The sequence below is a fragment of the Podarcis cretensis genome (assembly GCF_951804945.1).
Source record: "Podarcis cretensis genome assembly, chromosome: 10".
NCBI classification, from domain to species: Eukaryota; Metazoa; Chordata; class Lepidosauria; order Squamata; family Lacertidae; genus Podarcis; species Podarcis cretensis.
The window spans coordinates 2,240,242-2,267,418 of NC_137179.1; the positions used below are offsets into that span (position 1 = coordinate 2,240,242).

General features: G+C 48.1%; 2 protein-coding genes across 2 annotated transcripts in view; both read left to right on the top strand.

Annotated features, from left to right (window-relative positions):
- Window positions 1–158: 158 nt before the first annotated feature.
- Window positions 159–11,484, top strand: LOC307225295 (uncharacterized protein). Its single transcript, XM_079993239.1, has 5 exons — window positions 159–339; window positions 1,653–1,808; window positions 4,184–4,285; window positions 7,543–7,668; window positions 10,165–11,484. Exons 2-5 carry the CDS (start codon window positions 1,653–1,655, stop codon window positions 10,306–10,308), a joined length of 528 nt encoding a protein of 175 aa, XP_079849365.1. The 5' UTR covers window positions 159–339; the 3' UTR covers window positions 10,309–11,484.
- A 9,859-nt stretch (window positions 11,485–21,343) lies between these two features.
- MAPK8IP2 (mitogen-activated protein kinase 8 interacting protein 2) overlaps window positions 21,344–27,177 on the top strand; it is a 54,025-nt gene continuing 48,191 nt past the window's right edge. The window contains exon 1 of the mRNA XM_079992255.1: window positions 21,344–21,480. Coding sequence (XP_079848381.1) covers window positions 21,416–21,480 — 65 coding nt within the window. The 5' untranslated portion in view covers window positions 21,344–21,415. The remainder of the gene's footprint in view (window positions 21,481–27,177) is intronic.

Genomic DNA, 27,177 nt, shown 5'->3' on the forward strand with positions numbered 1-27,177 from the left:
GGGCCCCGGCCCGCCCAATCGCCTCTCCGTCGCTTGGACGGCCCCTTTCGCTCTCATTCGCCGCACGTTCTCCTTGTCTCCGGCTTTGATTGGCCTCTCGCGGCGTCAACGGAGCTGCTGACGGAGAGGTGGGCGCGGCCTTGGTGAGACCCCACCCCGCAACTCCGCGGCCAATCCGGAGCCGCCGCTCCAGATCCGCCTCTGGCGCGGGGGGCCAATCACAGCGGTCAGGGAAAAGGGAAGCCTAGGCGCGGGAGACACGTGTTCGAGTGCTTGTGGGAACGCGCAGGCGGGTCGGGGTCGGGCTTGGGGGCTCCGGCCAAGCTTCTGGGACTGACGGTGGGTTCAGCTTCTGCAACCCCAGTGCTTGAGATATAGAGCATGGGGTGAGGTGGGTGGGGGGCAGGGCCGGATTGAGGTTTGATGAGGCCCTCAGCTCCTGAAGGTCATGGGGCCCTTTCTATGTCCAGCTGTCCTTTGCCAACAAGAAATTGTTGGCTGTTTTTTGTGTGTTGAATATATGCTATATGGTAATTTATGGACCTAATAGGTATCTCAAGCCATTTGCACATAACAAAATATGTATTTTATCAAAGTAATTGTTGAACTGAAATGCAATTAAGAAGAAGTATATTAATAGTGAAATAATTATTAAGCTCTAGCTTAAAATGGTTTTTTATTCATACCAAACTTAATAATGCAAACACATTGGCATTTGGCAATAACAAAAGTTCCTTTTGAAACACAATTTACAAAGACTCCTAATCTAGTCTCTGGAAACTTTGCTATAACATGAAATAATAATAGTTGTAAATATATGATGTAAACTACTAATAATTATAAAGAGCAGAATGTAGGCACCCTATATATAGAAAGGAGCAAACCAGTGATATTTTAGGGAGCAGGCTAGCAGGCGGGGCCTGTGACTTACATCATAGGAGCCTACACAACACAAAACACGGTTGCTGTATGTAGGGTTTATTTTATTTGTTTTTTATCTTATATTTTGGAAATGTACATCCAGGGTTTTTTCCTTTAAATTTTTTGGGGCTCCCAAGAGACTGGGGACCTAAGCTATAGCTTGTTTAGCTTATACGTAAATTTGGCACTGGTGGGGGGCAACATCTGGGGCCAGCCAGGTATTCTGGCCCTCAAAGCCCATGGCTGGAGGGGAAGACGCAGCCCCTGCCTCTGAAAACAGTTTAGGGGAAGGGGCGAGTAAGAGGCAACACGAGAGAAGTGTATAAAATAAAGCCTGTGACAGATGGAGGGAAGCTTCCTCATGGGGATTCGAACCGCTGACCTTCTGATCAGCAAATCCTAGGCCCACAGCGCCACCCGCATCCAATTTTACAATATAGCAGTATTCAAATCTTTTTATTTATATAAATTCTTCCCCCTGAGGTTCCTAAGGTTCGTAGCCAGAGGGTGATTTTGCCAAACTCACCTGCCTTGGGGCAACAGGCAAACTGACCAGCTCCCTGCATACCATGAGAGAATTCTCTGCAATGCTCGTTCCGTGGCAGACCTGTGATTTGGGTAGTGGGGACACCTTGGTGTGCAAGGATTTGCAAAGAGTTTCCCAGGACCTTGAAAGCACCTGCACTGGATAATCTTATTTGCCTCTTTTGAACTTCGCTGTTTTGTTCCAGATGCCCACAAACGTGGAGATCAAGGCGCGGGTTCGGGACCGGGCTGAGCTACTAAGGAACGCTGAGCGGCTGAGCGAATCCCCAGGCTGTGTCATTCTTCAGACGGACACTTTTTTTCCTGCCCCCAATGGGCGGCTGAAGCTTCGGGACTTCAGGGTGAGTGAGCAAACACAGATGGGGGTCTTTCTGTGCTTAGATGGAGGGTGTCTCTGAACTCTGATAATCTGCTTCTTTGTCTAGTCAGAGCAGTGGTTCTCAGAATAAAAATTAGCAATACATGGGAAAACAAAAAGGAACAACTCCTAGCAGTGCTTGATTTACAATGCAGAACACACCTTCTTTAGAATACAATCATGGGGCATAAAACGATGCAACTACATAAGAACATGAATCATTCCCAAAATAGAATTATATCCAAGCCTCTTACGTATGTACCTTAAATATGCATACATACTCAATGAGAGGTATGAGTGAGCTTGCTTTTTTGCCGGATAATCTCATTTATATTAGGTCTAATTTGAGACAAATAAACTCTCTTCATCTACACAAAGAAGCCTTTCTTTTTTCTAATCTTTCAGATTGGTCAGAGTTGAAAATCCCTGTTCACAACAATATGACATGGAGAACTGTAGAAGAATGCTATGCTATACTATATCTAAATATTTGAATGTTTCTTATCCTTGACTCTCCCTGCCACACCAATGTGGCACTCCACTCCCTTTGAGAACCACTGGGTCAGACGATAGAGAGGGTTGTTTTGCCTGTGCCTACTGCACACAGGTAAAAACATCTCTTTTTATTGCCCCACCCACTTTCGCCTCTGGCTCTGCCCACCATTGACTCGGGTGGCGCTGTGAGTTAAACCACAGAGCCTAGGGCTTGCCGATCAGAAGGTCGGCGGTTCGAATCCCAGCGACGTGGTGAGCTCCCGTTGCTCGGTCCCTGCTCCTGCCAACCTAGCAGTTCGAAAGCACGTCAAAGTGCAAGTAGATAAATAGGTACCACTCTGGTGGGAAGGTAAACGGTGTTTCCGTGCGCTGCTCTGGTTCCCCAGAAGCGGCTTAGTCATGCTGGCCACATGACCCGGAAGCTGTACGCCTACTCCCTCGGCCAGTAAAGCGAGATGAGCGCCGCAACCCCAGAGTTGTCTGCAACTGGATCTAATGGTCAAGGGTCCCTTTACCTTACTGCACACAGGTAAACATCTCTTTTTATTGCCCCACCCACTTTTGCCTCTGGCTCCACCCACCATTGACACACAGCCCTTGAGCTTAAGACGGGTCCCCAGCCCTGGCCTTGAACTTCCAACTGCTGCCCGATTTCCCCTGCTTTGTTAGACTGACCTCACAAGCGAGCTGTCAGCCTCCAGGAGACCAAAGCTCAAACTCTGCGGGTGGGTGGATAAATTATTAGACAGGAAATCTATCGTCAGTCCAAGGGTGAGGCCATTCTGGAGTTCTCTTAGCTCAGAACGGTCGAAGTCAAGAGCCTGATAACCATCTCTAGTAGTACTTTAAATCCCTTTTCAAGGATCCTTTCAGTTTCCAGAGTGCTTTGTGGACTCGTATGATTTTTCTTCTGAAAGATCTTGTGAGGGAGAGGCCAGTACCCATTTTTACTGGTGGTGAGCTGAAAAGTCTCCGTCCCTTTTAGGTAGTGGTGATTGAAAAGCCACATTTGCAAGAGAAAGAAGGTTCTTTTTATCATATGTGGTGCTCTTGTAGTAAGGCTAAAGTTTACTGGGAAATGATGTATAATGAATTGGTTTAAAAGGTTTAAAATAACCTTTGTAAAAGGTTTAAAATAACCTTTGTAAAAAAACACAAGATGCTTTTCTTTTGGGAATTATAAGGACAGAACTACCTAAAAGGTATAGAAATTTATTTATGTATGCGACAACAGCAGCAAGAATGTCACTCGCCCCAAAGTGGAAAGAAGCAAAAGGTAGAATGGATACAAAAACCTAGGGAATACGCAGAAATGGTGAAACTTACTGGAAGAATAGGAAATCAAGATAACAAACTGTTTATAAAATAATGGAAATGGTTTGTTGAATGTTTACAAACACACTGTAAACAGATAAGAACATAGGCAGGATTATTGTAATAACCTGCAGTTTTATAAGAATATATATTTAAAGTTGATGAATAAATTAAGTTAATTTAGAGTATGCAGAAAATATAAAAAATAAACTTAAGGAACTGCAGAAAGAGGGGGAAGGAAGAAATGTTAAAATGATTATAAATTTATTGAAGTGTATAAAATTGAAAATAATAAAAGAAAAGCCACATTTGCAAAAATGAGATGATAATAATAATAATTTTATTATTTATACACCTCCCTGGGAATCCATTTGTGGCATGTTGCATTTCTTCTCAGACTGAATTCTGGGAAATAGGACAGTGCAGGGGGAAAAGAGGGGCATACTTCACATCCTGATGAATGAAAATGGTCGTACCATGAATTTCCTTTCCTCTCGGGGAGGCGGCTGTTTCATCGCCCGTGGGCTGACGCCAAATCTTCTCTTCCAGGAGGGCCGTGGGCAGCTGGTCTTTTACAACCGCTCTGACGCCGAAGGCCCCAAGCTCTCGCATTACACCATCTCACCCACGGATGATCCCACCGGGCTTACGGTAATTCCTTCTGGGGTGGGAGCTGTTTCTCGTGTGCTTTCTAAGGGCTCCTGAATGCTGCCCAGCAGCCTACCTGGATGGGGGCTCTCTAACAACAACAACAACAACAACAACAATATTTATTTATACCCCGGCCATCTGGCTGGGTTTCTGCAGCCACTCTGGGCAGCTTCCAACAGAATATTAAAATACAATAGTCTATTAAACATTAAAAGCTTCCCTAAACAGGGCTGCCTTCAGATGTCGTCTAAAAGTCTGGTAGTTGTTTTTCTCTTTGACATCCAGTGGGAGTGCGTTCCACAGGGATGGCGCCACCACCGAGAAGGCCCTTTGCCTGGTTCCCTGTAACTTGGCTTCTCACAGCGAGGGAACCACCAGAAGGCCCTCGGAGCTGGACCTTGGTGTCCGGGCAGAATGATGGAGGTGGAGACGCTCCTTCAGGTATACTGAACTGAGGCCGTTTAGGGCTTTAAATGTCAGGACCAACACTTTGAATTAATAATAATAATAATAATAATAAATTTTATTTATATCCCGCCCTCCCCAGCCGAAGCCGGGCTCAGGGCGGCTAACAACATTAAAACAGTGTGACATTATAAAACATTATAAAAATGAATTAAAATCAAAATTGATGGCAACCATAAACTAAAGCTTTGTAAAGATTGCCAGAGGAGGGGGTCAGGCTGCGCCCTGACCAAATGCCAGGTGGAACAGCTCTGTCTTGCAATTGTGCTTGGAAACATACTGGGAGCCCAACGTAGGTCTTTCAGGACCAGTGTTATGTGGTCTCAGCGGCCGCTCCCAGTCACCAGTCTAGCTGCCGCATTCTGGATTAGCTGTAGTTTCCGGGTCACCTTCAAAGGTAGCTCCATGTAGAGCGCATTGCAGTAGTCCAAGCGGGAGATAACTCTGGCGAGACAGTCTGTAGGCAGATAGGGTCTCATCCTGCATACCAGATGGAGCTGGTAGACAGTTGCCCTGGATACAGAATTGACTTCCACCTCCATGGAGAGCTGTGAGTCCAAAATGACTCCCAGGCTCCCAGCACAGCTACCCCATGCAGGAGTGGCCCCCCTTCTCTTGGAAGCTGTGCTCTTCCCATCCAGCCTCTTGAGCTCAGTCCGAGTGGCCTTTCTGTTCTTTCTGCCCAGGACCCTGCATAAGAAGAGCCTAGTTTCTGAAATCAGAAACCAGGAAGAACAGAGTTTCAATGATGAATGGAGGAAATGTATAACTTACCTTGGAGACCACTGTAAACAGTTGAGCTCTTTAGCAGGATTTGAATAACACTTGTAATGTAACAAGAACTAGGAACGTATGGGAGGTTTAAAAAATTGAAGTGACTTAAAATATGCAGCGGAAAAGGACTAGTGACAGAACCCACAGAGGGGTGGGGGGAAGTCCAGAGATTTGGTTGAATGTTCGTTTATCTTTTTACTATTCATGATTTTGGATGCAAATTTTAGTCTGTAAAAGCATATGCATATATATAGCATAAGAAGAGCCTGTTGGATCAGGCCAATGGCCCAACTGGTCCAGTGTCCTGTTCTTGCAACCAGATGCCTGAGCACAACCGTGGAGGCAGAACATAACCACCAATGCCTGGTAGAAGAGTTTGGATTTGATATCCCGCTTTATCACTACCCAAAGGAGTCTCAAAGCGGCTAACAATCTCCTTTCCCTTCCTCCCCCACAACAAACACTCTGTGAGGTGAGTGGGGCTAAGAGACTTCACAGAAGTGTGACTGGCCCAAGGTCACCCAGCAGCTGCATGTGGAGGAGCAGGGAATCGAACCCGGTTCACCAGATTATGAGTCTACTGCTCTTAACCACTACACCACACTGGCTCTCCAATGCCCCTCTCCTCCCTGAATTTGTCCATTCCTCTTTTAAAGCCATCCAAGTTGGTGGCCATCCCTGCCTCCTGTGGCAGGGAGTTCCATAGTTTAGCTCTGCTTTGTATGAAGGAGGACTTCCTTTTCTCTGTCCTGAATCTTCCATCATTCAGGGCCCTTGGATGTCCACCAGCTCTAGTGTGAGGAGAGAGGGAGAAAAGCTTTTCTTTATCCCCTTTTCCACGCTGTGCATAACTTTATAAATGTCTATTATGTTTTATATACAGTGGTACCTCGGGTTACATACGCTTCAGGTTACATACACTTCAGGTTACAGACTCCGCTAACCCAGAAATCGTGCTTCAGGTTAAGAACTTTGCTTCAGGATAAGAACAGAAATCGTGCTCCAGCGGTGCAGCAGCAGCAGGAGGCCCCATTAGCTAAAGTGGTGCTTCAAGTTAAGAACAATTTCAGGTTAAGAACGGACCTCCAGAACGAATTAAGTACTCAACCCGAGGTACTGCTGTACAGGGGTCCCTTGGTTCTCAAACTTTAATCCGTTCCGGAAGTCCATTCCAAAACCAAAGCGTTCCAAAATCAAGGCGCGCTTTCCCATAGAAAGTAATGCAAAACAGATTAATCCATTCCAGACTTTTAAAAACAACCCCTAAAACAGCAATTTAACGTGAAATTTACTACCTAATGAGACCATTGATTCATAAAATGAAAGCAATAATCAATGTACTGTACAATAAAATAAAATAAATAAGGCAGTATTGTAGATGATAAAAATAAAAATTAATTTTTTTTCTTACCTGCACTGATGATAGTCATTGTTTCCACAGTCACACAATCAATCAATCAATCAATCAATCAGTAGCTGAACTGGGTTCCACAAAGTCACAAAAACAAATTAACCGAAAGAGCCTCAAAAACAAAAACACAAAATAAATAGCAAAAACATACTGAAATGTTCGAAAACAGAGGCACAGCTTCTGATTGGTGCTGGGCCCCCGGAAACAATAGCCGACAGCCGCATCGGACATTCGGCTTCCAAAAAGCGTTCCAAAACCTGAACACTTGCTTCCGAGTTTTCGGCGTTTGAGAACCAAGGTACCACAGTAATGCATTTGTTTTAGTGTTTGAATTGTAAACTGCTTTTGGTGCCTTAGTAGAAAGGCGGGATATGAATCCAGCGAATAATAATGCTGTCGCTGACCTCCTCTGACTGGCAGCTGCTGTCCAAGGCCTGAGATGCAGAGGAGAGCCCTTTCCCAGCTCTGCTCCCTTGAGAGCCTTTAACTCAAGACCTTTTGTGTGGCATGCGCAGGCTGGTTGGTAGACCTGGTGGAGAACCTGATATGTGCATGTGTGAATGCTTCTCTCCCTCTGCCTGACCCCCACTCACTCTTCCCCTTGCAGGCTGTGCTGTCCCAGGCCCTTGGGGTGCAGGGGACGGTGAAGAAGGAGCGGCGCCTCTACCTGGTGGGCCAGACCCGTGTCCATGTGGACCGCGTGGAAGGGCTGGGTGACTTCATGGAGCTGGAGGTGAGGGTAGCTGGGGGTGTGTAGTGCCTTTGGGAATCTTTCCAACTCACTTCCCAGGTGCTAGGTCAGCCGGCGGATGTGAAATTTGGCCCAGGAGGGAGGCATTGCTCAGATAAGAGGCTTGGGAGTTGAGACCGAATGCAGGATTTGGCCTGGAGAAGGAGCAAAGCGGAATAAAGGCCCAGTGGGATCTGGTTGCACCAGGGGAGAGGAATCTGGTCAAGGTAGCAGATCCAAGGGGAGGTGGAAGAAATCTAGGCAGGTCAGGGGGACTAAACAGAAGTGCAGGCAGAGTTCTTCCAGCTTCTTTTGGCAAGGGATGCAAGAAAACCAGAAGCCAAGAAACCAAATCAATGTCGGAAATCAAGCCTATATCGGGAGTAACTGGCAACACTCCCAGGCACCCGGCTTGGTCTCCTGTTGACCTCCCTGGCTGCATTCCCAGCAAGATCCAGGCTAGGTCGCGATAGGCGATTCTTCTCAGCATGAGAAGAACACACCCCCTCCCTCCTGCTCTCCTGGCAGGGAAAAGGAGATAGACAGAAACGTTTTTACATGCTTTTATTTCTGTCTTTGAAGCATAACAGAAAACATAACTGCTTTCTTCAAGCTCCAGCAGTCGAGAGACAAACACTTCCTATACTTCCTGTACAAGAGCAAGAGAAAGGTCTCATATTACACTCTGAGCTAATTCCGGTGCATTGCCCTGTGAATTGACTGTCCCTCTGTTTCCCACGGAACAGTCCCAACATTCCATCATGTGATGTTTTCAAGCTAGCAGTTTGCAGCTGTATTGCTTCTATATCGTAACAATCAAACCGTCTTGCTAAATTGGGTTCTAGTTATGGAGTTGGGCAGAGAGTCCTCTATATTATCTATACAGGTGAGGGGGCGGCACAGGGGTGCTCATTGTTTAATCGCTGCAGCTCCCTGCCGGGACCTGATGAGGCCCCATCCCAAACCACCCTCCCAGGACTGCAGCAGACTCTGCTTTGAAGATGGAGGCTGGGAGCTGGGGGCATTGTCATACAGTGGTTCCGCTCCTTCCTCCTGAGCTGTGGCCAGAAAGTGGTGGTGGGGGATGAGTGTTCAGACCCCTGGGCTCTCACTTGTGGGGTGCCTCAGGGTTCCATCCTCTCCCCCATGCTTTTCAACATCTACATGAAGCCGCTGGGAGAGATCATCAGGGGGTTTGGGTTGGGTGTTCATTAGCATGCGGATGATACCCAGCTCTACCTCTCTTTTAAATCAGAACCAGTGAGGGCGGTGAAGGTCCTGTGTGAGTGTCTGGAGGCGGTTGGAGGATGGATGGCGGCTAACAGATTGAGGTTGAATTCTGACAAGACAGAAGTACTGTTTTTGGGGGACAGGAGGCGGGCAGGTGTGGAGGATTCCCTGGTCCTGAATGGGGTAACTGTGCCCCTGAAGGACCAGGTGCGCAGCCTGGGAGTCATTTTGGACTCACAGCTGTCCATGGAAGCACAGGTCAAATCTGTGTCCAGGGCAGCTGTTTACCAGCTCCTTCTGGTACGTAGGCTGAGACCCTATCTGCCTGCGGACTGTCTTGCCAGAGTGGTGCATGCTCTGGTTATCTCCCACGTGGACTACTGCAATGTGCTCTACGTGGGGCTACCTTTGAAGGTGACCCGGAAACTGCAACTAATCCAGAACGCAACAGCTAGACTGGTGACTGGGAGCGGCCCTAAATGGCCTCGGTCCAGTATACCTGAAGGAGCGTCTCCACCCCCATTGTTCTGCCCGGACACTGAGGTCCAGCGCCAAGGGCCTTCTGGTGGTTCCCTCACTGCGAGAACCAGGCAGAGGGCCTTCCCGGTAGTGGCACCCTCCCTGTGGAATGCCCTCCCACCAGATGTCCAAGAGAAAAACAACTACCAGACTTTTAGAAGACATCTGAAGGCAGCCCTCTTTAGGGAAGCTTTTAATGTTTGATGGATTACAGTATTTTAATATTCTGTTGGAAGCCGACCAGAGTGGCTGGGGAAACTCAGCCAGATGGGCGGGGTATAAATAATATTTTTTTATTATTATTATTATTATTATTATTATTATTGACACGCACACTCATAATTGGCTTCAGTCTAGGTTTTCCACCTCACTGGTAGACCAGCCCACTCGACTCCCCCAAGGGATCTCCCCCTTAGTGCGGGAAACACGGAAGACGTCCCAACAACACGTTACGTGGAATGGCCTTCGCTGCCACCAACTTGGATGGCTTTAAAAGAGGGTTAGAGAAACTCATGGAGGGGGAGAGGGATGGCGATGGCTACAAGCCAAGCTAGCTAGACTCTGCAATAAATGCTTCTGAATCCCAGTTGCTTGAAACCTCAGGAGGGGAGAGCTGCTCTTGCGCTCAAACTGTGCTTGTGGGTTTGCCTTTGGGGTATCTGGTTGGCCACCATGAGAACAGGAACTGGACTGGAGGGGCCCTTGGCCCGGCCCAGCAGGCTCTTCTTAGGTTCTGTTCCATCCCCATAGGTGGTTCTTCAGGAACAACAGAGCCCCCAGGATGGCGAAGAGGTGGCCCGGCAGCTGATGAAGGAGCTGGGCGTTCGCCAGGAGGACCTTCTGGCAGGGGCCTACCTGGACCTGCTGCTGGCGGGAGGAGAGCCTCGCCCCTGACGCTGGACCTTCCTGGCCCATTTGAAGGTCCTCTTCCGGGATTGTGTTTCCTTATCTGCTAGATAAACAAATCAAAACGCAACAGGTGCAAGAAGGGATGGAAACTGAACTTGGCTCAGCAGAGAAGGTGGCTTCTTTTCACCTCCGTGGTCCAGACTTGGTCTTAAATAAAGTCAAAAACCTACTCCAGCTTCAAATGGACTGAAAAGCCCAGAGCTCATAGCTGTGTTGCCTTTTGTAGTGCGACTCATGCAACACGTTGGCGACTAATATACACAGAACAATAATTATACATACTTTATCAACCTTCTGAGAAAAATACAAAATGTTAAACAAAGCCACAGAGAGTTGCGAACTACCCAACCTAAAATGAACTTATAATGTCGGGTTTCAATAGATTTTTCAAATGCTTAACTCAGTCTTTTGGATAAGTTCATGAAAATAGCAACAAAAGTTAAGTTCTGTGTTATTCACAATACTGAGAGATGCTGGTGGAGTTGTAGATAGAGGTTAATAAAGTTGTAGACAATGAAGTTGTAGACGACAGGGTACCAGTGTTTTGCACCTGTTTCGCCCTGGCAGTCCAAGTAATCAAGAGGCTGCTGTTCGCCCCTGATGGGGCCCTTTTACTGGGGCTTGCAGGTAGCACACTCCCAAGGTAGTTTTCCGGGCTTCTTCAGTGGTCTAATCTCAAAGTCTTGATACGTATATTGATATTCAATCTTATAGAGAATACTCTTTCTTGGCTTAAACTTAAGAGACGGATTTGCTTAGTGTATCAAGACTTTGAGAACTTACCTTTTGAATTTTTCTCAGAAGGTTGATAAAGTATGTATAATTATTGTTCTGTGCATATTAATCGCCAGCGTGTTGCATGAGTCGCACTGCTTCTATCAGCCGCACAGGTTGCATTTTTCTAGCAGTGTTGCCTTTTGTGGCCAGAATGTCCTTTGGATTTAGCCTCCCTGCCCCACCCCCAATATACTAGCAGCCCAGGCGACTCTTTTGGGCAGCAGCAGCAGTGTTGGGGGCGTGAAAAGTGGCTTCATACAATCCTAGAGTCCTCTGTGGCATTTCAAGGGCACCCAGAGTGCGCTACCCAGGCCCCAGCAAAATGCCTCTGCTGAAACGTATCTGAGAATGTGAGTTCATCACAATAAACCTGTTTATCACGAAGAGGCCACAAGGGTCTTTGTTGTTTTATCTGCAAATGTGCCCCTCTGCAACCGCAGTGACCCCTCTGGATCCTGGGTGCTCTGTCTCACAGCCAGCATGTGCAACTGGTTACCAGGCTCCGTGTGGTTTCGTTTCCACTACCCTGTGGCTGGTTTAATGTGCAGAGCGGTGGCCGCATAAGACAGGGGTAGGCAACCTAAGGCCCAGGGGCCAGAGGCGTCCCAATCGCCTTCTCAAACCGGCCCACGGACGGTCCAGGAAGCAGCGTGTTTTTACATGAGTAATAATAAATAATAAAAAAATTTATACCCCACCCTCCCCAGCCAGAGCTGGGCTCAGGGCACCTAACACCAGTAAAATTACAAAAAATATATAATGGGGGGGGGGAACCAATTTAAAATACAGGTTAAAATACAATTTAAAATGCAGCCTCATTTTAAAAGTAGCCCATGGATCAAAACCATAACGGGAGGGAAGGTCAGACTTGAGTCCAAACCAAAGGCCAGGTGGAACAGCTCCGTCTTGCAGGCCCTGCAGAAAGATGTCAAGTCCCGGAGGGCCCTGGTCTCTTGTGACAGCGTTTCACCAAGTCGGGGCCAGTACTGAAAAGGCCCTGGCCCTAGTTGAGACCAATCTAACCACCTTGCGACTTGGGACCTCCAAAGTGTTGTCATATGTGGACCTTAAGGTCCTCCATGGGACATACCAGGATAGGTACGCAGTAGAATGTGTGCTTTTATTTAAAATGTATCTCTGGGTTATTTGTGGGGCATAGAAATTTGTTCATATTTTTTTTCAAAATATAGTCCGGCACACCACATGGTCTAAGGGATGGTGGGCTGGCCCACAGCTGAAAAAGGTTGCTGACCCCTGGCATAAAATGTCAACACAGGCGATGAGCAGTTGTGGTCTGCGAGCTCCTCCAGCTGCGCGCTAAGCTGTTCCAGGAAAGGAAGGAAGCTGGTTGGTTGGGGATGTGTCCTTTTCTGAACAGATGTTGATCCAGCTTGTTCTCTTGCCCTAAATGGCACAGAAAAATCAATCCTAAGTGCGTTGCCTGAATAACAGAGCAGAGGCAGATTGCGACAGCAGCAGCAGCGCCAGACCCACTTGGCAACAGTGAGCAGCAATTTCTTTAAAAATAATAATTTGTAATCCCCGTTTTTAATCCTCAGTCTTTTCATTCGCCTCTCAATTCTTCCTTGCATTGGGTAGCCACTCACTATTTCCACTATTTTTATTTCATAAAATCTAAACATCACTTGTAAAAAATAAAACAAACAAAACCCAACCATCCCTCAAAGCGATTTACACAAAAAGGATAAAACAATAAAATTATCAATAAGAAAAATAAACAACAGTAAGGCTTCTGCAAATCTAAACAATAGGCTAAAAACATATTAAGACTTGCATCAACTTCCTAAATATCTAGACATACTTGTTGAAACAAGTACAGTGGTACTTCGGGTTAAGTACTTAATTCGTTCCAGAGGTCCATTCTTAACCTGAAACTGTTCTTAACCTGAAGCACCACTTTAGCCAGTGAGGCCTCCTGCTGCTGCCGCGCCGCCGGAGCACGATTTCTGTTCTCACCCTCAAGCAAAGTTCTTAACCAGAAGCACTATTTCTGGGTTAGCGGAGTCTGTAACCTGAGGTGTATGTAACCTGAAGCGTATGTAACCCGAGGTACCGCTGTATTTCTTAGCAGATGCCGAGAAAAATGCAGTGAAGGGGCCTGGCTGATATAAACAGGCAAGGAGTTCCATAGTGTGTTTGTGCTGCTGTACAAAAGAGACGAGTTCTTAAAAATGCAGAGCGGTTATTATGGGGCACCTGTCAAGTTGGCACCAAGGAACAAAAGCAATCTTGTAGGTAAGCCAATTCCAAGGACTGTATATACTAAGAGTAACTCCTGGAACTTGGCACTCCTTTATGATATACTAGGAAACCCCAATACCCCAGGTGGCTTTCTCCCTGCATAACTGTGCTTATTTAAACTTGTTTACCTAGAAAGTTGGGGTTTGTAAATTCTTTTTTAAAAAATAGTTTTTATTAAGTTTTTCTAATTTACATTTCAAGATAATCATTTAGACAACCTTAAATCAATGACTTCCCTCTTTCTTCTTCCGCACTTTATTTTGCATGTCATACATCCCTGCATTTTTTTACACGAACTAAAGCATTCAATAATCCATTGTTACACCATCAAAACATATTTACACTGTTGAATTTATTTTAATGCTACCAGTGTTTTTAAATGTACAGAACTTTCACCCAAATAATCAGTTAACATTTCCAGTCTTCTTTAAACGCATGTTTTTCTTTTCTTATTCTATATGTTAAATCTGAAAGCTGCACATATTTCATCAATTTAAGTTGTCATCCTTCTTCGGTTGGGATCTTGCTAGTTTTCCATTTTGGGGCTAACAAAACACGAGCCACAGTAGTTGCATACATAAATAACCTTTTTTGACACCTGGGAGTTTCTTTCTGAACTATCCCCAACTAAAAGGACTCTAGTTTTTTTGTGTGTTTTTTTTGGAAATGCATTTTTAAACATTTCCCCCCCAATTTATTGTGGATCATTTCCCAATACTCTTTTACCCTTTTACAAGTCCACCACATATAGAAATAGTCTTGTTGGCAGGATTTAAATAAACATTTGAAACTTTATTTACAGAGAACAAGAAGTATAACAATGTGATAACATAATATTGTATATAAGCAGCAGAATGTATCATCTGATGTAATAAACCAGAAATGGTAGTTGAGGGAAGTCAACAGGGAGGGGGGAAATTAGAAAATGGTTGAGAAAAGAAAATCAAATATATATATATATATATATATATATATATAACAAGTCTGCCACATATGATAAAACACCCTCTACCTTGTTTCACCTCCAGCACTTATCTGATTCAGACTTAAACATTTTAGCAAGTCTGCTCGGGGTTAGATACCATCTATAAATCATTTTCAGGTAGTTGTCCTTCAGTGAATAATATGCTGTGAGCTTCAGATCGGCTCTTCCTGGCATTTGTAAATTCAAGCAAGGGGGAAATCTGAGCCACCCCCCTTCAGCCTGCTCCTCACACAAGTGATGAACTCACAGGTCCGCTTGGTTGCTTACCTTCCTGTTTTTCCCACTGGAGCAGAGACGCTTGCCAGCTGGGCCTCCTCCCCTCCTACCTGTACAGGTGACTTTCCTAACCACCAGGCTGCTGTTGTTTTCTCCTAGCAACAAAGTGATGCCCCACCTCCAAAAAAAAGGGGGGGGTTCAGTGAAGCCAAACTGCGTTAGGGGAAAGTGCAGCCAGGCATTGTGTGTTGTGCATTGATAAAAATCACAGAATTGCACAGTTGAAAGGGACCCAGAGCGTCAGTCTAGTCTATGGGTAGGCAAACTAAGGCCCAGGGGCCGGATCAGGCCCAATCGCCTTCTCAATCTGGCCGCGGCCAATCTGGGAATCAGTGTGTTTTTACACGAGTAGAATGTGTGCTTTTATTTGAATTGCATCCCTGGGTTATTTGTGGGGCATAGGAATTCGTTCATTCCCCCCCAAAATATAGTCTGGCCCCCCACAAGGCCTGAGGGACAGTGGACCGGCCGCCTGCTGAAAAGGTTTGCCGGCCCATGTGGTCAAACCCTCTGCAATACAGGAATCACAGCTAAAGACTTCATGACAGCATGCCATCCAACCTCTTGTTTCAAAATCTCCATTGAGGAGTACCATTCCACTGCTGAACAGGTCTTACCAGCTCTTGCCATCAGAAAATTATTCCTAAGATTTATTCAGAATATTTCATGTCATTTGTTTTCTTTCCATGGTTCATTTTACATAGCATAAATCCCTGCATATTTTACAAAAGCTATACCATTCAGTATTCCATTATTGCTTCCATCAAAATGTATTTGCACTGTTGAATTTATCTTAATGCTGCCAGCGTTTTCAGCTGTACACAATTATTTTCCATATGTTCAGTAAGCGTTTTCCAGTCTTCTCTAAACATATGTTCTTCTTGTTTTCTTATTCTATAGGTTAAGTTTTCAAGTTGTGCATATTCTGTCAACTTAAGTTGCCATTCTTTGGTTGGGACCTCACTCGTTTTCCATTTTGGGGCTAGCAAAACACAGACTACAGTTGTTGCATGCATAAATAACCTTTTCTGACACCTAGGAATTTCTGTCTGAATTATTCCCAACAGAAAGGACTCTGTTGTTGTTTTTTGGGGGGGGAGTACTTTTAAGCATTTTTTTCCTATTCATTATAGCTCATTTCCCAATACTCTTTTACAAGTCCGCCACATATGATAAAACATACCCTCTACCGCATTGCACCTCCAGCACTTATCTGATTCAGACTTATACATTTTAGCAGGCCTACTCGGAGTTAAGTACCATCTGTAAATCATTTTCAAGTAGTTCTCCTTCAAAGAACAACATGCAAATTTCAATTTGCTTTTCCTCAATTTCCCCCAGAGGTTGAAATCTATATTGTGTCCTATCTCTACTGCCCAGTGTGTCATTGAGGCTTTAACTAACTCATCTTTAGTTTCCCATTCTAATAACAAGTTATACATTTTAGACAAAAGTTTACCTTTGTTTTGTGGGAGTTCTTTTTCGAATTGTGAGCTTTGGTCTGAAAAACCATTCTTTCCATCTTATTTGCACATGTCATGTAACTGATGGTATTGTAACCAATCCGTAACATGGCTTTCCTGACATTTGAATCCATTGGTTCGGCTCCTACCCTTCGGAGCAGCAGAAAGCAATTATTATTTATTATTATCAAAGCAAGTTTGCTCCATCTTTCAGGTAATAGCCCTTCAGATTCTGTGATACTCTGTGATTCTATGAAGCAGCCAATGTGGCAGTGTGCTTTTCAACATCTACAAGAAGCCGCTGGGAGAGATCATCAGGGGGTTTGGACTGGGTGCTCATCAATATGCGGATGATACCCAGCTCTACCTCTCTTTCAAATCAGAACCAGTGAAGGCGGTGAAGGTCCTGTGTGAGTGTCTGGAGGCGGTTGGAGGATGGATGGCGGCTAATGGATTGAGGTTGCATCCTGACAAGACAGAAGTACTGTTTTTGGGGGACAGGAGGCGGGCAGGTGTGGAGGACTCCCTGGTCCTGAATGGGGTAATTGTGCCTCTAAAGGGCCATGTGCGCAGCCTGGGAGTCACTTTGGACTCACAGCGGTCCATGGAGGCGTAGGTCAAATCTGTGTCCAGGGCAGTGGTTTACCAGCTCCACCTCGTACGCAGGATGAAACCCTCCCTGCCCACAGACTGTCTCGCCAGAGTGGTGCATGCTTTGGTTATCTCCCGCTTGGACTACTGCAATGCGCTCTGCATGGGGCTACCTTTGAAGATGACTCAGAAACTGCAATTAATCTAGAATGTGGCAGCTAGACTGGTGACTGGGAGCGGCTGCCGCGACCACATAACACCGGTCCTGAAAGATCTTCATTGGCTCCCAGGATGTTTCCGAGCACAATTCAAAGTGTTGGTGTTGACCTTTAAAGGCCCAAACGGCCTCGGTCCTGTATACCTGAAAGAGCGTCTTCACCCCATCATCCAGCTTGGACACCGAGGTCCAGCTTCTTCTTTTTTAAAAAAATAATAATATTTATTAAAGTTTTGAAAGTTACAGAAAGAAAAAAGAAAAAGAATTAAACATAACAAAACCATACAATACAACCCAAAAACAAAAATATTACATATACATAACAAAAATTAAAGAACAGTTAAAAAAAAGAAAAAAGAAACACAACCAATACTTTCAATACAAAATAAAAAAATTCCTTCCAGTAGCACCTTAAAGACCAACTAAGTTAGTTCTTGGTATGAGCTTTCGTGTGCATGCACACTTCTTCAGATACACTGAAACAGAAGTCACCAGACCCTTCTATATAGTGAGAAGGTGGGGAGGGGTAATACTCAGAAGGGTGGTGGGATTGGGTAATACCCCTCCCCACCTTCTCACTATATAGAAGGGTCTGGTGACGTCTGTTTCAGTGTATCTGAAGAAGTGTGCATGCACACGAAAGCTCATACCAAGAACTAACTTAGTTGGTCTTTAAGGTGCTACTGGAAGGAATTTTTTTATTTTGTTTTGACTATGGCAGACCAACACGGCTACCTATCTGTAACTAATACTTTCAATGTTAGTAACTTTCTTTTGCTTGTTTCAGCGACCTCCTCACACCTCCCTTTTTTGTATTCCACTTCGATTATTTATTTCAGCAAATCCTTTCCATCTTCCTAAAACTTCTGTCCTATCATTTAACTTAATAAATTCTAACATTTTTTCCTTTAATACAATTACAATCTATTATACTTAATTCTTTATAACATTTCTGCTAATGCCATGTAACTTCATTCCAACATCTTTCTAGCATTCCTTAATTTTACAATATTTCTGTAAATAATCTTTAAATTTCTTCCACCGAGGTCCAGCTTCGAGGGCCTTCTGGTGGTTCCCTCCCTGCCAGAAGCCAAGTTACAGGGAACCAGGCAGAGGGCCTTCTCAGTAGTGGTGGCTGCCCTGTGGAACGCCCTCCCAGTAGTTGTCAAGGCAATAAACAACTATTTTACTTTTAAAAGACAACTGAAGGCGGCCCTGTTTAGGGAAGTTTTTAATGTCTGATGCTGTATTGTTTTTAATATTCAGTTGGAAGCAACCCAGAGTAGTTGGGGAAACCCAGGTGGGCGGGGTATAAATACTAAATTATTATTATTATTATTATTATTATTATTAGTCTGCTCTTTGAGAGCGGGAGAACTTTCTGCCCCGATGCTGCCTCCCCTCCTGCCCTCTTGCACCCCTTCCCTGGGTGCAACCTCCTTACAGCCAGCTCCTCCACCAATCTCAGCAGATCCCAGTGTGCCACCAGCAGAGAACCACAGGAGGGGTTCTTTGGAATGAGACTGCCAGAACAGATTGTCCCAGGTGCTTCAAGATGGTGAGCCAATGTATAGGGAGAGGAACAGTGAGCAGAAACAGGTCAGCCTTACCTGGGGAAAACTTCCTGATGTCAAATATAGTAATTAAATTCCAAATATAGTTGGAAACATGATGCTGGGCTTAGATGGAGCTTTGCCTGATGCAGCAAAGGGATCCTTGTGTCATTGGATCCAAGTACCTTCCCCAAGGCAGGGTCTTCTTCTTGGTGGGTCCATTTGACCAGATGGGGCACTCAATACCCATTTGAGGCAAGGCCCAGGAATTGCAGAAATCCCTGCAAAGCAAAGGCCATCAAGCAAAGCAGCCAAAAGGGCAAGAGAAGCCAGAAAGCAAACCATTACACTGATGCTGAGCGGACGACTGGGACATGTTCAAGGTATTGATGCTAATACACAAATCCGTGCTCAGGTGACCCGAAATACCTCCTGCCACTGCACAGACCTGCGAAGTCCATATGGGGAAATTCTTGTGGCACCACCACCTTATCAGGGTGGTGACCTGAAAACGGACATTCTCTGTTTTCGCCCCTGCACTGTGGAGTGACCTCCTTCCCTCTGCCGTACAGGAAGCAGTAACCCTCAGCAGTGCCTTCAAACACCCTTGCGAAGGGTTAACCTTCTGCCCAGGTCTCTGTTCTAAAATTCTAGAGCTCCTCCAGCCTTGCCTCATAGGATTTGGTCACCAGACCACCTTCTGTCACACACTCACCAGGTTCTTTTAATATCCTTTTTAACCTGTAGAACCCAGAACCAGGCACAGATGTTTTAATGTATTTTTAATCTCCTGTTGGAAGCTGCCCAGAGTGGCTGGGAAAACCCAGCCAGATGGACGGGGTATAAGTAATAAATTATTATTATTATTATTATTATTACTACTACTACTACTACTACTACTACTACTACAGAACTACAGGGAATGTGACTAAAAGACTAAACAACAACAACAAGACTTTAAAATTCTTATCACAACTCGTTGCCCCCCCCCCTTTTCCCTGACTCTGCAGGCTCTCTCCTCATATCCTTATGGAGGACTGGTGTACACATTCCTTAAAAGGTAAAGGGACCCCTGACCATTAGGTCCAGTCATGACCAACTCTGGGGTTGTGGCACTCATCTTGCTTTATTGGCCGAGGGAGCCGGCGTACAACTTCCGGGTCATGTGGCCAGCATGACTAAGCCGCTTCTGGCGAACCAGAGCAGCGCATGGAAACGCCGTTTACCTTCCCGCTGGAGCAGTACCTATTTATCTACTTGCACTTTTGACGTGCTTTCGAACTGCTAGTTCGGCAGGAGCAGGGACCGAGCAACAGGAGCTCACCCCGTCGCAGGGATTCGAACCGCCAACCTTCTGATCGGCAAGTCCTAGGTTCTGTGGTTTAACCCACAGCGCCTCCTGCAACCCTTACACATTCCTTACACTGAAGTAATTATGAGTGTGTGCTTCTGTGACTACTGCCAGGTGTCTTTAGAGCATCAGGTGCTGCTGTTAAGAGACAGGGTGTTGTGTGGGCAGACTCCTCATCCCATTCCAGCGTTTCATCCAAACTGACAGCTCTGATGACCCCATCATTTGAGCGGTGATGAGATCAGTGTTGGCAGCCGAGGAGGCTGGTCGGCATAAGGTGCAGGTGGGCCATCGCATGTGTCCGTCACGCCGCCAAGAGCAGCCTATCCGCTGCCCCAAGGGAGCAGCTGGTGCCCTTCCCTAGATGTAAGGGCTGCCCGCCTTGCAGCCACCAAGCACCACCTTGGCAACCCGGAGACGTCGCCTGAGGCTCCTGGGAGCTCCGCACAGACAGCCGAGCCTGAGGCCACAAAGCATGTCTCTCATCCAAGCAGCCACCCAATGGCGCTTGTCACGAGGAGGCCAGTCCCTTCAGCAGCCGGGCTGGCCCAGATTCCTCCAACAGTTGCTTGGTCCTAAAATACCCCACCCCCGTGTAGAAAACCGCGGGCGTGAAGCAGGCTTGCAGATACATCCCTATCCATCGGCTGCATCACTATGGCAATGCGCCCGCCTCCCCCGGCCTCCGGGGAGGAGTCACGGGGCAGCTGGGACGCCCACATAGCCACCTCTCTCCAGGAGAAGCTGGCAAACTAGGGGAAACCAATTAGTGCCCTGGCGGTGGGGGTACGACACCCCCCTTTTTTCAGCTCCTTCCCCTCTCTGGGGAGAATGGAGACCCTCGCTGCGTACATAGAAGCATAGGGGACCCAGGCCTGTCGGAGGTTGCCCTTTCGCCCACGGTGGCGAGCGGTCCTTCCCACTTCAGCACCGGGCACACGGACAGCTCCCCACGGCCGTTGTTTCAGCACCAGAGCCGGCGGACAGCTCCCCATCCTCCTGCCAGGCTCCGGGCGGAGCGGTTGGTGGCGGAGAAGCGGGGAGTTTGCTAAGTGGGGTGTCCAACTCCCAAAAAGGGGGGGCGAGAGGAGAGGTTCCGTAGACTGGCTCATCCAAAGCCTTCCTCCCTTTGTCTTGGGAGGCGGGGATCGGAGGCTCAGGGCGCGAGTCCTTCTCTCCTCCCCCCCCCCCCGCCCCTCGTGCGCCGCCTTTGCTATAGCGGCGCCGCATCTGCATTGGGGGGGGGCGCTGTTGAGCCTCGCCCCTCCTCCCCCGGCGTCGTCGAGCCGGAGAGCGACGGGCTAGTGGGTATTGGCTCAGGCCGCCTCCCTCCGCTCCTCTCCGCAGCCAGCGGCCCCCCCACCTCCGCCGCCCCCCCCCCCCCCGGCCGCTGTTTACTCGGGCCTTGCCGGACGGAGCGCGCGTGATGGCTGCAGTGGCGAGCGGCTCCGGGCACCAGCATCAGCAGCCTCCGCAGTGACAACCCCCGCCCGCCCGCCTGCCCTCTCCAGCGCAGCCCGGCCCTCGCCGCCGCCCCGCCCGGCCCCCGACAGCCTCGCCCTGCCGTGCGCCCCGCCAGCCCCAGCCTCAGCCCGGCTCGGCTGCGCCGCGGAGAAGATGGCGGATCGGGCGGAGATGTTCTCGCTCTCCACCTTCCATTCGCTCTCCCCGCCGGGCTGCAGGTAAGCCGACGCGCTTCGCTTGGCGCAGCCCCGCCCGGCCGGGCTCCGGGGTGCCCGGGGGTGGGGGAGTGGGGGCGGGCGGGCGGGCGCGGAATCCCCCGCACGGCATCAAACCCCACCCCGGATTGATGAGGTTGGGGGCTGGAAGGTTTCCTTAACCTAGAGCTGGAAGCTCACCCTGCAATGAGTGGGGGGTGTCGTTAGGTTGGCCTCCCCAGATTTTCCCCCAAGGCCTTCTAGGACGTAGAGACAGGCTCTCGACCCCAGGAGGACACAGTGGGCAGGGGGAAATATACCCCCCAAGGCCTGGCTGTTCTCTGTTCTCGCCCCCCTCGGAAGAGCATCTGCTGGGCTCTGCCTCGTCCCGGAGGCCTGGGCCGGCCCCATGCCTCTTACCAACCACCAGACTCTGGGCCTGCTTCGGGTCCCAGGCAAAGCCCCCCCCCCGCCCCCACGGCCTACCCTTACAAAGGGTTGGCCTCATCCCTTCCGTGCTGAGAACCCCCCATTGGATCCATCCCTTGCTGTTTTCAGGGGCTGGGGGGGGTCCCTTGGGGAATTCCCAATTCAGAGACTGCTGCAACGCTGGAAGCCGCCACCCCCTCTGCCCCGCCCCAACGTGCCCTTGGGATCAACACCGTGCAGAGCTTTGCAAGCTCCCCCACATATTTTCTGCCTCCCCCTCCTCCCATCCATCCAATCCTTTAATGTGTTTGTTGCCAAACCCAGCAGATTTCGCTTGATTAATCTCCTTGCCCCGCTGCTTTGCAAGCAAAGTGGATCCCTTGGCAAAGCCCCAGCCATCCCTCGAACCTCCCCCCCCCCTTTCTCTCACGCTCTAGGCTTTTATCTCCTTCTTCCCTCCCTGTCCCCACTGGGGGCCTTGGATCCCATTTGCAGAGATGGGCCTCCTTTAGATGGATCTGGCAGGCAGTGGGAACAGGTGTATCCTGGCTTGGCCTGGTGCCCTCCCCAAGTACTGGTGCGGAAGAGGAAGGGCCCAGTCCAGGCCAAACAGTAGCTGTGCCCAGGGCTCTATTAAGGCAAGAACCACACCTGGTTCCACGGGCAGGTGGCGGCAGGTGGCTGATGTGAGGCCCCACACCTGGGGAGTTGCGTCAGGGAACGAGGTCCCTAATTGCACACAGGGCATCAAGGTGGCCTAAAAAGCATTGGTGATGTTCAGGGTACCTGGGAGGCGCCAGGTAGTCATTCCTCACCTCCATCTCTTGAGTCCAGGAAGCCAGATCCACCTTGATGCAGCGATGCCACAGGGGATCCTGCTGCCTCCCCCCAGGGGCGGGGAGATCCAGCACGTCCCTCTTGTAACCCCTGGTAACTGCTGCAGAGCTGGTATAGTGATGTGTCGTGTTTGCTGCTGCTGCTGCTGCTTTTAGAGCCTACCTCTCCATCATCAGTGCTTGGAGAAGCGTCACCCTGGAGATGGGGAAGCAATGCTTGGGTTTCCTGTATAAGGGAGAGGAAGTTAGGAGTTGGTGTCTGTTCTGTGGGGCTCTATAGAGCTGGAGAGATGGAGCTTCCGGGTGTGAGGGTCCTTGGAAAAAACCAAGGGATGCTTTTCCTTGCATCAACCTCCAAGGTTGTGTTGGGTGAGGACTGTGCTGGACTCCAGCAATCACCACAGCTCAGGTCAAGGGGAAGAGATGATGTCCAGGGGTCCCTGGTGGTTGTCACATGGGCCCACGGGGAGCATTTGGGGATGGTAGGGTGGCCAAAAGGTGTGGACTACGTTGAGGAGAGAGATGACTGGCTGCCTATGGTTCTCATCAGCTGTTTCTCTGAAGGAGGAGGTGGGAAGGGGGTCTTTCATGATGTCTGCTGTTCTCATACTCAAATGTGAAAGCACAGGAGCACCATATTCCTCTGGGTTGACCTTCCTTTTAACAGCAATTACATTTCAAGACTTTTTCACTTACTGTAATAATAATAATAATAATAATAATAATAATAATAATTTATTATTTATACCCAGCCCATCTGGCTGGGCTTCCGCAGCCACTCTGGGCAGCTTCCAAAAGAATATTAAAATACATCAAACATTAAAAGCTTCCCTAAACAGGGCTGCCTTCAGATGCCTTCTAAAAGCCTGGTAGTTGTTGTTCTCTTTGACATCTGGTGGGAGGCTGTTCCACAGGGAAGGCGCCACTACCGAGAAGGCCCTCTGCCTGGTTCCCTGTAACTTCGCTTCTCGCAGGGAGGGAACTGCCAGAATGCCCTCAGCGCTGGACCTCAGTGTCTGGGTAGAACGATGGAGGTGGAGATGCTCCTTCAGATATACTGGAGCCGTTTAGGGCTTTAAAGGTCAGCACCAACACTTTGAATTGTGCTCGGAAATGTACTTATTGTGGGAGAGGATGCACCTACCAAAGGAATGGGAGTTTGTGGATGTGCTGGGGAGCGACTATGGAACTCCCTGCCTCTTGAGCCACCAACTTGGGCAGCTTTAAAAAAGGACCAAACAAATTTGTGGAGGATAAAGCTATTTATTGTCGGCTGCGAGCCACAATAGCTCTGCTCTGCCTCCACGGTCAAAGGCAGGGATGCTTCTGAATCCCAGCTACTGGAAACAACAGGAAGGGGAGAGTGTTCTGGTGCTCGAATCCTGCTTGTTGGTTTCCCACAGGCATCTGTCTGGCCAATGTGAGGACAGGATGCTGGACTCGGTTGGCCTCCTTTGGCCTGATCCGGCAGGTTCTTACTTAATTTCTCCAACACCTCCAGGAGCTCACATAGCAGAATAGACTGCCCCTTCCCCATATGAGGGCTAAGAGAGCAGCAGCCTTCCTCAACCTGGTGCCCTCCAGATGTTTTGGCCTTCAACTCCCATCAACCCCCCATGGCCAGCTTCTATAAAGTTCAGCTCTGGCAATGAAGTCCACCAAAAGCCTAGCTAGATAACCAATGGGCATCTTAAGGTGAAAAGGGGAAGGCAGAGTGGAGGGCATTTCAAGGGTTGAGCCTGGCGACTGAGGAAGCTCTCCTTTATGCTGCCACATGGCTGCTGTCGTTGTTGTTTAGTCGTTTAGTTGTGTCCAACTCTTCGTGACCCCCTGGACCAGAGCACGCCAGGCCCTCCTGTCTTCCACTGCCTCCCGCAGTTTGGTCAAACTCATGCTGGTAGCTTCAAGAACACTGTCCCACCATCTCGTCCTCTGTCGTCCCCTTCTCCTTGTGCCCTCCATCTTTCCCAGCATCAGGGTCTTTTCCAGGGAGTCTTCTCTTCTCATGAGGTGGCCAAAGTATTGGAGCCTCAGCTTCAGGATCTGTCTTTCCAGTGAGCACTCAGGGCTGACTTCCTTCAGAATGGAGAGGTTGGATCTTCTTGCAGTCCATGGGACTCTCAAGAGTCTCCTTCAGCACCATAACTCAAAAATTATGGTAGGCCTTGGCTATTGTTGTACAGAACAACTAAGAGAGTCTCCCTTGCAGATCCTGACAAATGGACAGATAATAATAATAAATAATAATAAACTGGCCAGAGCCGGGCTCAGGGTAGCTAACATCAATAAATTTTCAGTAAAAACATAATAAGGAAAAAGAGAAAAACAATTTAAAATACAGGTTAAAATGCAATTTAAAATGCAGCCTCATTATAAAAGTCAAAACCATAAGGGTCAGACTGAGTCCAAACCAAAGGCCAGGCGGAACAGCTCTGTCTTGCAGGCCCTGTGGAAAGATGTCAAGTCCCACAGGGCCCTGGTCTCCTGTGACAGAGCGTTCCACCAAGTCGGGGCCAGTACTGAAAAGGCCCTGGCCCTTGTTGAGACCAATGAAACCACCTTGCGACTTGGACCTCCAAAGTGTTGTTATTTGTGGACCTTAAGATCCTCTGCGGGGCATACCAGGAGAGGTAGTCCTGTAGGTACGAGGGTCCTAGGCCGCATAGGGCTTTAAAGGTCAAAACCAGCACTTTGAACCTGACCCTGTACTCCACCGGGAGCCAGTGCAGTTGGTAAAGCACTGGATGAATGTGATCTCACCCAGATCTGCCCAGGAGAAGCCATTCTGTCAGGTAACCAGGCTTCAGGCAGTGTCGGGCTTTGTAAGCCAGTATTGTTACACGCCACCCAAATCTCCTGGTGGCGAGAGATTCCAGGAGTTCCAGAAGCACTTACCCAGGTCCTCCTTCCTTGGAAAGAAGGTCAACAGAGATTGTGTGGTTTTATCTACACATATATACAGCCTGAGGCTAAGGAAGAGGGGTTCTCAGCATTAACACCCAACAGATCTTGCTTCTCCATTAGTCATGGCTTTGGGCCCAGCGTAGAGCAAGCAAGTCTCTGTGTCTCCAGCTTCCAGCCTCTCCGCAGCTCTGCTCAGACTCACTACTCTAGCTATTGCTGGGTGAGGGTAGGGTGTGGGGAAAGGGCCCACCCATTAGTTTGGAAGGCCTCATCGCTTAGTTGTAGCTCTTGCAGAGTGGCTCATTCTTATGGGATGAAGATACTTCAGTGGCCAGTTCATGCCATTGTCTTGCAAAGAAACTTGTCTGACTAGGTTTTGGCAACATCTTTGGCTCCCAGTATGTTTCTGAGCACAATTCAAAGTGTTGGTACTGACCTTTAAAGCCCTAAACGGCCTCGGTCCAGTAGACCTGAAGGAGCATCTCCACCCCCATCGTTCAGCCCGGACACTGAGGTCCAGCGCCGAGGGCCTTCTGGCGGTTCCCTCCTTGTGAGAAGTGAGGTTGCAGGAAACCAGGCAGAGGGCCTTCTCGGTAGTGGCGCCCGCCCTGTGGAACACCCTCCCACCAGATGTCAAGGAAATAAACAACTCTCTGACTTTTAGAAGACTTCTGAAGGGAGCCCTGTTTAGGGAAGTTTTTAATGTCTGATACTGTATTGTTTTTAATATTCAGTTGGAAGCTTCCGGGTCATGTGGCCAGCATGACTAAGCCGCTTCTGGTGAACCAGAGCAGCGCACCGAAATGCCGTTTACCTTCCCGCTGGAGCAGTACCTATTTATCTACTTGCACTTCGTGCTTTTGAACTGCTAGGTTGGCAGGAGCAGGGACCGAGCAATGGGAGCTCACCCTGTTGCGGGGATTCAAAGTGCCGACCTTCTGATCGGCAAGTCCTAGGCTCTATGGTTTAACCCACAGCGCCACCTGTGTCCGTATTATTATTATTATTATTAAAACAAAATAAAAAAATTCCTTCCAGTAGCACCTTAAAGACCAAGTTGGTCTTTAAGGTGCTACTGGAAGGAATTTTCTTATTTTTTTTTGACTATGGCAGACCAACACGGCTACCTATCTGTAACTGGAGCTATTATTATTATTATTATTATTATTATTATTATTATTATTATTATTATTATATTATCTGCAAAGGCAGAGAAGTAATGGGAACGACAGGCTTGGGTATGTAGGGCCAAATCTCCATGTGCTGCCCCACCTGTGGCCCGTGGCTGGCTCTGCTGCATGATGGACCCAACCAGAAGTGAACGCAGATGTGCCCCGGTGCATGAGCCAAGAGAGCATAAAGGCATTGCTGGGTCTGTATGGGTGGGCGCAGCACATAGCGGCCATGTTCTGGTGGGCCAGGGGCACCAGCAGCCAGAGCAGGACCCCCCACATACACACATCCCAAGGGAAAAGAAAGTCCTTTTTCATGCAGCACATGGGCGCCCAACCTAGATGGCCTCAGAAGAGGATTGGGCAAACTCATGAAGGAG

Bases quoted from the DNA above. Each gene is read 5' to 3' on its own strand.
- LOC307225295 (XM_079993239.1), top strand. From the start codon at position 1,653: ATGCCCACAAACGTGGAGATCAAGGCGCGGGTTCGGGACCGGGCTGAG. The intron at 1,809-4,183 runs GTGAGTGAGCAA...CTTCTCTTCCAG, and splicing joins TGAAGCTTCGGGACTTCAGG to GAGGGCCGTGGGCAGCTGGT. The intron at 4,286-7,542 runs GTAATTCCTTCT...TTCCCCTTGCAG, and splicing joins ATGATCCCACCGGGCTTACG to GCTGTGCTGTCCCAGGCCCT.